Source organism: Larimichthys crocea, chromosome XIII, assembly GCF_000972845.2.
Source record: "Larimichthys crocea isolate SSNF chromosome XIII, L_crocea_2.0, whole genome shotgun sequence".
In the NCBI taxonomy this organism is placed as follows: domain Eukaryota; kingdom Metazoa; phylum Chordata; class Actinopteri; family Sciaenidae; genus Larimichthys; species Larimichthys crocea.
In genome coordinates, this window is record NC_040023.1 from 29478069 (window position 1) to 29487717 (window position 9649).

At 41.5% G+C, this 9649-nt stretch overlaps 1 protein-coding gene across 1 annotated transcript; it reads left to right on the forward strand.

The window, feature by feature from the left end:
• Positions 1 to 1518: 1518 nt before the first annotated feature.
• On the forward strand, positions 1519 to 7744 carry LOC109139954 (melanocortin-2 receptor accessory protein 2A). Its single transcript, XM_019265373.2, has 3 exons — positions 1519 to 1788; positions 3692 to 3791; positions 5995 to 7744. The coding sequence occupies exons 1-3, from the start codon at positions 1668 to 1670 to the stop codon at positions 6464 to 6466; spliced, it is 693 nt and encodes a 230-aa protein (XP_019120918.1). The 5' UTR covers positions 1519 to 1667; the 3' UTR covers positions 6467 to 7744.
• The last annotated feature ends 1905 nt before the right edge of the window (positions 7745 to 9649 follow it).

Sequence of the window (9649 nt, forward strand, 5' to 3'; positions counted from 1 at the left end):
AACCTACTGTGGACATGTACAGCCACTCTCACACTGTACCACCACCACCATTATGAACTACATCACAGCATCTCCTTATCATCCGCTGTTTCCAGCAGAGCCATGCAATTGTTCAGACAACAAAGTATTGGCATCTACACTTAACCAAACTGCAAGACTTACCTAAAACATTTGTAAGTAAGCTTTTATTTTGGAAGTCTAACAAGGTTTATTATGTCTAAAGTACCCGCTTTTGGGGTTTTGGGAATAATGAGCCAGCAGAGGAATGGCTAGTCCAAGTTCCAGCAGCCATGAGAAGAAACAGCTGGACAGACTACACCAGAACAAGAAAGCAGGCTCTGGTAGTATGGCCCAGAGTCCTGAAGGCCTGTGCTGACCAGCTGTGTGGGATTCTACAGCACCTTTACAACCTAAGTCTGAGTCAGGTCCCTGTGCTGTGGAAGACATTCTACCTTGATTTGTGTAAAGTTTTTATGTCTAGAGAAACCTTCTGTACTTTAGTTTGTGCAGCAAGATGTACAACACAAAACTGACAGTAACAGAAATGACCTGTTGTCATGGCAATGACTGATGCCACGACAGCTTTGGCCAGCCTCTCTCACAGAGTGGCCATGATTGACGATGTGATCAATGATTGTTCCTCACTAAGGTTTGTGGTGGCAGCCTCCTCGATCCATGCTTGGTACCAACTTTAATCTAGTCCTCCAATGAAGACGCTTGCTGTGCAAAGAAGGTGTGAGCATTAGATTAAGCTGACCCATGGTTTGCAGAAAGACCATAATAGAAAACATATCTCATAATATCAAATCAATTAATCAAAAAGTGAAATGTCGCCCTCACTACTGCTTATTCTATCAGAGGCATACGCACTGTAGGACTCTGTAGGAAACTTTGTCTTTTTCCCTTCAGTGCAGTCACCATCCTATTAATGACAGAACACAGTCTGTATAAAGAAGCACCCATTCACAGACCCTGACAGAAAATCGAATGAAATTTCTAGTTGAACAACCAGGACCGTCATCACTTAACAACTGTAACCACAAAGTACATCTGAAGGCAGACAGACAGGCGGACAGTGGAAGAATAGTAATAGAATCTTCTCTAGTCAAAGGTAATACACGTATTGGAGCACCCTTCAAGTGTGTGTGTGTGTGTGTGTGGTGTGTGTGTGTGTGTGTGTGTGTGTGTGTGCACACTTTTTACCTGAACAGAAGACGATGACCAAAAGATTGGACAGAGCGTGTCATTCCCTCTACAGATTGTAAAGCCCTCTAGGGCAAAATGTGTTTTGTGAATTTGGGCTATACAAATAAAATTTGATTTGATTTGATTTGATTTGATTGATTCATTGGAATCTGAATACAGGCTGCATATTCAGAGGGAACACAAAGAAAATCAATTTCCTTCTATTTAGTTTCCTGTCACCAAGTTTTAAATGAAGGACAGAGCAGAGGAGACGTAAAAGAAGTAAAAAGAGAGAGGAGGAGGAAGAGAGAGAGAGAGAGGATGAGAGGGAGGAGGAGAAAGAGAGACAGAGCAGAAGCTCTCAGATTAGAGTGTGTGTTGCTCAGAGTGTTGCAGCACACGCTGAGATGATTCTCGAGATATAAGTCAGTTAATTGAGCAAGGAAACGGTCAGCTCAGTGTGGTTCTGTGCTCTTTGTGATATGTCAGGCACTGACAGTCCAAACAGCACCAGTGCGTCTCCGATCTCCGACTACGAATGGAGATATGAATACTATGATGAAGAGGAGCCGGTGTCTTTTGAGGGACTTAAGGCGCACCGCTGTGAGTAGACCTCTGTTCATGTGTCTCACTGCCAAACTAAAGTGTAGTCAACATAGTCTGTCATCTTACTGTAGCATTAGTGTTTTGTTTCAACATTTAAAATAACCATGATGATAATAATAAAGACTAGACTTCAGCACGACACATATATGCATCATGTAGTGCTGATGTTATACAATTCATTAGTAGGTGGAGATTCAATCAGCAGATTTAATCAGGTGTTGAGCTTATTTGTTTATTCATTTAGTACTTTATATTTCTCCTCCACATCATGTATTACATTAGTTACTCTGTATTTACAGTACTGTTGTACAATTTTACATCACAAACCATCATGCACTGTTACAGACTAAACCACCCAACATGATTACATATATAACCTGTTAACGATGTGTTAATTAAATATACAATGTGTCAATACAATTCACATTTGACGTTTCACAGGCGACAACAATCATTTCACAACTAATATCACAACTGTTCTGTAAAAACGGTGATGCATTTATTCATTTATTCAGTTTCTTGTCTTACTTTTGTGGCTGTCCGTCCAGAACACAATCTCATCAACTGCACACTGTTTACATTCATTTAACATTGTAATGACCCTTCATGACCCTTCCCTGTGTCTCACAATAGTGGGCTCATAAACTCTGTAGTTATGCGATGACTATTTCTGTCCTGTGGAAACATATGGTATGTCTGGCGTGTGAGATTTTATCTCTGAATGGGTGTCATTCATCAATATTTTGTTTGTACTGTACGAACAAATTTAGAACTGCTCAGACCATGTGCGCACAAATGATCAAGGCCAGGCTTTATCATTCAGCTAAATGCATATTAAAACATATTGATTAAAAAGCCTTCAATAGACAACAATATTAAATATATCTATATATATATATATACACATACTAATGCATTGGCCAAATGTATTGAATGTCATTTCAGAGTTCAAATGTAACAGTTGTTTTGATTGACTCGACCTATATTGATTGGCTTGCCTACACAAGATAGTAGGTAGGTTGTTAACAGGCACAGGGTACATAAAAGCTTGAATTTATCTCTAAGCAGATGCTGGCAGGTCAAGCTTTGCTGATATTGCAGCCTGAGCTATGTGAGGACTGACTAATTCAAAGTAAAGAACTTTCAGTTACATTTGATTTGTTTAAAAGGTGCTATAGAAATACAATTTGATTGATTGATTTTAGAGCACGCACAACAATTGACCAAAAAGTAAACTCCTGATCCACTACGACAGTGAGTTTCTCTCCATCATCAAGGTCATATAAACCTCCCATTCTTAGGTAAGATTTTAGAAAAAGTTGTTTTTTAATAGACTGATAATAGTTTTAGTGCAGCTTTTGTTTGGTCTGTTGATCATAACATCCTATTAAACATTTGACTTTGTGCCAAGAATATGAACATAACTCTCACTTTGGTTGTACAAGGACTGGATTGCTCATTCTAATGGCCAGTACACCCCATAGGAGTCCCCAGGGGACATGATTGTAGGCCTTTTCCAAATCCACAAAACACATGTAGACTGGATGGTTAAACTCCCATCTCCCCCATCAACCCCCCATGGACAAGGCTTCCCCCAAGTCTTCAGGCTCTGCCTCTTCCACAGAGGACGTGTTGGTTGGAGTTCCTGAACAATATCCCCAGTCCGGGTCAACAGTTCTCCACCTCGGCTGAACACAGCCTGGGCCAAGCCATGCTTCCCCTTCCTGAGATTTTGTGATCACTCTTATTTTATGTGCAAGTAAGAACATCTCTAGGATCAGGCCCAATATGAGTAGAATATTTCTGTCAGACATCATTTCATGTAATATTTGTGCATCATTCGTACATCCATATTATGATGACTACTCAGTACTGACTTCATATTCTGTTTGTTTTGTAGACTCTATAGTGATCTGCTTCTGGGTCGGCCTGGCTGTCTTTGTCATCTTCATGTTTTTTCTGCTCACAATTCTGACCAAGACGGGAGCTTCACAGCCTGAGTGAGTTTCCAGCTCCACTCAGTGCTTCCTGCTTCATCACTACAGTGACATGAAAAGTATTAGTGGTTATTAGTGGTCTGTAATGTTACTATGTACATGTATGATAAGTACAATACTTACTTTTTACTATACTATACTTTTGAGGTACTTGTACTTTGCTGCCCTTGTACTTGTACCTTGTACTTTGCTTACACTATAAGCAAATATTGATCTTTTTACTCCTACAAGGACATTCATGATGTGTTTAAACTATATTTGGAGGAACCTTTAGAAGGTATCTCTAAACCCTTTTGGTTTGTAACAAACACGTATAGTGTGTGTATTAATATTAAAGAGCTGCTCTAACATAACTAATGATATAATCATATAATCACAACGATGATGTTTCCTGTGAGGATGCTCTAAATGAAACAAAAGTGGCTACACAGTCGTATGTGTAACGAAAGCACAGCAGGGTACTCAAACATAGCCCTGAGTTACTCCAATGTTAAGGATGATGGTGGACGAGGTGGTGTGTCGGGTAGTCAAGGATCCACATGTACAGGGAGGTGTTTAATCCCAGGTCCTTGAGCTTTGTGTTCAGCCTGGAGAGGACTTTGGTGTTAAATGGTAAACTTCAGTCCAAGAACTGCATACTCACACAACTCCTTTTCTTGTCCAGGTGGAATCGGGTGGTGTAGAGGTTGTGTGCTATAACATCTTCTATTGATTGGTAGGGGTGTGTAGCACCTCACTGTAGTAGTGAGGAGCAGATGCAGTCCTTGACCAGCCTAGTTTCCAGGGGTTCACATAGTTGAAAGCCCTCCTGACATCAGCATGTCTGCTCTGTAGGAGTTCTTGAATGCTGTAGCAGTAATTCTGAGTGTTTATTGTAATTTTGAAGAAAAAAGCTTTACATCTTCATTAGGAACCAATTGGCTTAGAGCGGTGCCACAGACATGGTAGGAAAAGCAGGACGCAATCTTGAAAGACATTGACATCTGTCAGGATACAGATATCAGACAACGGCTGTCAAAACTTCCTTTACAGTCAGTTTAACAGCTGTATAGGTGATGGGCGATGAGAAAGACACATTTTGGCTATCAGTCTCTATAAACAGATATCTGCACATGAATGTAGATCATCTAAAGCTTAGTCAGGTTCTGAGATTGCAGCCCAAGTATTCCACGTCTTTTCATTAGATTTGTTGACAATAAGCAAAATGTAATGTAAGATCAGCCTTAACCTTTTATGATCGTGCATCACAGGTCATGGCTGTTAGTGTAGAAATGTTCTGTTACCAATTAAACCAGCCAGTATTTTTTCTTCTAAAATTGTTTCATTTCAAATATTTTTAGAGGAGTTAGGAGGGTTCATTACACAAGAAAAATTCAAAAATGTATTTATACCGTTCCCCAACATAATCAGTCTGACATCACAGTGTAACTGATTGATTGAAGCCCTGGTCACTGTGATATTCAAATAATAAGTGCTAAGCAGCAGTTACATATTACACACATGTTGATAGCATGAGTTAAAAATAAAACCAGACACTCACTGTCCATTATATTTACCTACTGGGAAAATCTGCATTAGTTTTCATTTTCACTTTCCTAAAATGAGCAGGCCTCTCTCTTTTTCTTGCTGTAGCTGCTGTTTGGCTCTGTAGAAAACTGCAGTATGTTGGGCTGTTTTGGCAGCTGAGGGAGATAAAGGGCACAGCCCTAGTTTATTAGGAGCTCTGGTTGTCAGAGCCTCTAAAAGGAATGAGTCAGTATTTACTCCTGCCTGCTCGATGGCAACAGTATACATCTGAGAAAAATTGAAGCCACTGAGGGAAGAAAGGTAATTTTCTACATTTTCTGCCTGGTGCTGTGGCAGACGAATAGCAGTAAAGTTGCTGGAACTCACTATAGAACTGCATTAAGCTGAGGAGAGATCTGGGTGTTCTCTGTTCATCAAGTTTATCTTACTTCTTCCACCTCCCGACTAATCTAGAATTGGGCAAAGATGTGGCTCATCAGTGGACCTGTGGCAGGCTGAATGAAACCTGGGTGCTCCAACAAGCACCTTAACATGGGTGCTTATGGAGAATGACTCATTTCCAGCCTCAAGTGGCCATTTGAGAAACTACAGTTTTCAAGAAATGTCCATTATAGGCATTCAAGGATGTTATTTTTGTCAATCACACTCATGTGAAGTATCTTTCTGTTTTTTTATGTAGCAGCATGGCTCAGCCATGTGAGAAGCGGCACCGTCTAATTGACTACATGGACACTGAACTCAACAATAGAGTCCGCCCTCCTCACTCCAGTGGTCTGGACTCCTCCTGTTCTCTTTTCAAGTGCTATGTGTCCAAGGAGGGTCAGTTGAGTCCCAGAGCCCTTTGGACCACAGGCAGAGGAGCATCTGGAGGCTGCCACAGGAGGCCCAGCAGCAGTCTGGAGGGGGAGGATGGCATTCTCCTGCAGGAGCTAGCAGTGGCAGCTAATAGGACTGAGAAAGAAGGCATCCTGTTGGCTCACTTTAGCATCCCTAACTGTGTGAACTCTGACCAGAGCTCAAGTGTAGTTGACAATGAACAGCTGCTGGGAGATCCAGAGCTGCCAGTCACTCCGGAGGGTTGGGATCAGAGTGCTGTGAACCACAGCGACCACAATGATTTCCACGCCCCCAGGAAGAGTGCTGGACTTTGAAGCCAATTTGACATGGTAGAGGGGTAAACCGGAAGTTACCAACTCAGCTGGCAGTCTTTTTCCATGATATGGAAGCTTGTTGAACTTCATGTGCCACTGAATGGTCTTCATAAGAATGAAATGATTCCCATCTCCAACACTGTATCCACTTCTTTCTATCATTGATGATTTTATATAAAACTGGACAGCTGAGAGCATTCTTATGATAACTCTGCTGACATCTGAAGACACCACAGCTTTGATTATGACAAAACATTGATGGAGGATGTGTTTACACTTCCTGACATTCAAATAGCCACCAAGTGATCACAAAATACACAGACTTGCCAATGTAAGTCTACGCTCTCCAGAAAAACTTTAAAATTCTATGGCCATAAATATATATATGGTTAGGGACCACTGAGAAAACCATGAAAGACAAAATATAAGAATGAAGTGTGTTAAGTTGTCCACACCTGTTAAGCCTCATAGGTCATCTGTAAAACATGGCAGTATTTTTCCTGTCTGTCTGTCTGTCTGTCTGTCTGTAATGTGACAGTTGGGTTGACAGGTGGAACATTTTCTCCTTTGTACTGATTATATAACCCATCCTGCCTCTTTTGGTGCTTCAGCTAAAGAAGTAGATAAAGACAGATTGTAGCAAGGTTAAGGCACACTTCACACAGTATATGTACTGTATACACAGATGACAACAGCAGGTTGCTATTCTGTATCACCATCATGTCCTGGAGATGGAAACAGATGTTTTCCTTAGTTCTCTTCATCCTTTGACTCTGCCTAAAGGACAAAAAAAATAAGTGGAGTGTATCATTTATTTTCTTCACAATGAGTCTCTGTCTGCTGCTAAAATGTTTTAGTTCTGACCCTCTGCAGCAGAAAAATCACTTTATGCTGCTTTTTTTTCCTTTTAAATGACCAGTCTGTATGATTTAGTGGCATCTAGCAGTGTAGATGCTGGTGGCAAACCCTTCACCTCACCCTCTCCTTCCTAGCATGTGGTCCCTATCTAGAGTCAGTGTTGAGTTTGCTCAAAAATCAGACACACTGGACCTTTAAAGCCTCCCCGAACATGTGAGGGTCTGTATTTAGCAAACACTTAAGAATGATCACAGAAACTGTGAAGTACAAAAGTTTGTCATTAATGGAAGAATAAAACACTTTTATCAGCAACCTCCCTCTCACAGTGAAGTGTAGAGGAATGTCTGAATGAAAGGTAAATGGCAACACTTAGAGAGCGCTTTTATCCAAAGTGCTTTACAAGGTTTCCGCTGCTCCTAGTCTCTCTCACACACACACACACACACACACACACACACACACACACACACACACAGACAAAACATTACCATAAATCCCACATGATAAATAAATCAGCCGATTTGTGAAAAAATAATAATTATATGAATAATTTATACTTTAATTTTGCTGATAAGCTACCTGTGACACGCTCACTGCCACTAGGGTTCTCTCAGCACAAAGAGACCAAGTCCAAAGCCCGTTTCTTAAGGGATTTATTATTGAAGTAGGCTCACGCCACAATCACAAGCTCTGCAGCCGTTCACAGGCCTCTTGCTGCCGTCTGCCGTGTGTATCCAGCCATCTGCCCGTACTGCTCTTCTCCCCCTGGGTCCAGCATGCTACTCTGTTGTAAAAAAGGGAGAGTGATTAGGCAGTTGGCTACAGGTGTGCCAATCACTCTCACCTGGCGCTGCTCTCCTGAGCCCTCTCCACACCTCTCTCCTGCAGCCAATGCACCACGCCCCCCTCCACACTACCCATGAATCGTAGCATACAGTATGTTGATTTCTAGGGTGGTATGGCGTTCCACCAGCACACCCTCATGCTATACAATTGTCCCTCACTATAACGCGGTTCACCTTTCGCGGCTTCGCTGTGTTGCAAATTTTTTTTAGTGTAATTTTGCATGCTTTGTGTTCTGCGTCCTGGTTAGCTAACGGAGTACTGTACAAAATGCATTGTATGTTCTGCACTCGGAAAAAAACACCTGCACCAAGGCCTTCAGAGGAAAAAGCCGCTACAGCGGAGTGGCACCAGGACAAAGAGGAACTGTGAAATACGGTTTCATTTACTAATACAGTATTGTACTTATTTTTGTTAAATCTGCCAAAGTTTGAACTTCGAGAGTGTTTAAATAAGAGAGAAATGTGAGAAAATGTTAATGCCTGTCTGAGAAAAGTGTATAAAGGTGTGTGGTTATGGGTTTTATGGCCTTAAAACATGTATAATAATTGTAAAAAATAAAGCTGATTACTTTGCGGATTTCATCTATTGCGGGTTATTTTTGGAACGTATGCCCCGCGATAAACGAGGGACCACTGTACATGTGGTTTGAAAATGGGCTGCTTTCAGTCTGTCGCGTGTTAATGCCTAAGAGCGAGTTTCACAGTTGCACTGTTGTAAATGTAGATTTGTCTTCGGTGATCATATTTGCATTATTACAAACTTTTACATGTATGAGTTCATGTCTGTTCTGTTCTGTGCTGTGTGTGCAGTGAAGTCATTTCATATCCTTACTGATGAACCCAAAGCTAATATATGAGTTAGCCTTAACTAACATGGCTATTGTTAGCCTAACCACCATAGCACCATAGTCTGATTAAGTCATACCAGAAATTCAGAGCCAGTTTTTTTTTCATATACATATGTTACAGAATATTATCCAAGCACAAGTATTCAATATGATTTAGAATTCACCATAATTATTTTTGATGAGAAACCTGCACACATAAACACAATCTATGTATTTATTACACCAGGCCTGATACAGTTTTATTGTATATAGGTGCGAATCTACAGTTGCAGTGTGGAGAGGGGTGTGGTGCATCAGCTGCAGGAGAGAGGTGTGGGGAGGGCTCAGGAGAGCAGCGCCAGGTGAGAGTGATTGGCACACCGGTACCCAACTGTCTAATCACTCTCGCCCTCTTTTCCAACACTGTAGCGTGCTGGACCAGAGGAGGAAGCGGGACGGACAAAGACACATGGCAGACGGCAGCGAGACGCCTGCGAACGGCTGCAGTGTGAGACTGATTTGTGTCTAAATAAACGAATCCCTTCCAAACGGGCTTTGGTCTCTGACTGTCTGTGCTAAGAACCCACGGAGGCAGCAAGTCGGTCACATTTTGGCGCCCAACCAAAGTAGCACAGAGGCGATGTCAGAACCAC

Bases quoted from the DNA above. Each gene is read 5' to 3' on its own strand.
- LOC109139954 (XM_019265373.2), top strand. From the start codon at position 1,668: ATGTCAGGCACTGACAGTCCAAACAGCACCAGTGCGTCTCCGATCTCC. The intron at 1,789-3,691 runs GTGAGTAGACCT...TTTGTTTTGTAG, and splicing joins GGGACTTAAGGCGCACCGCT to ACTCTATAGTGATCTGCTTC. The intron at 3,792-5,994 runs GTGAGTTTCCAG...TTTTTTATGTAG, and splicing joins ACGGGAGCTTCACAGCCTGA to CAGCATGGCTCAGCCATGTG.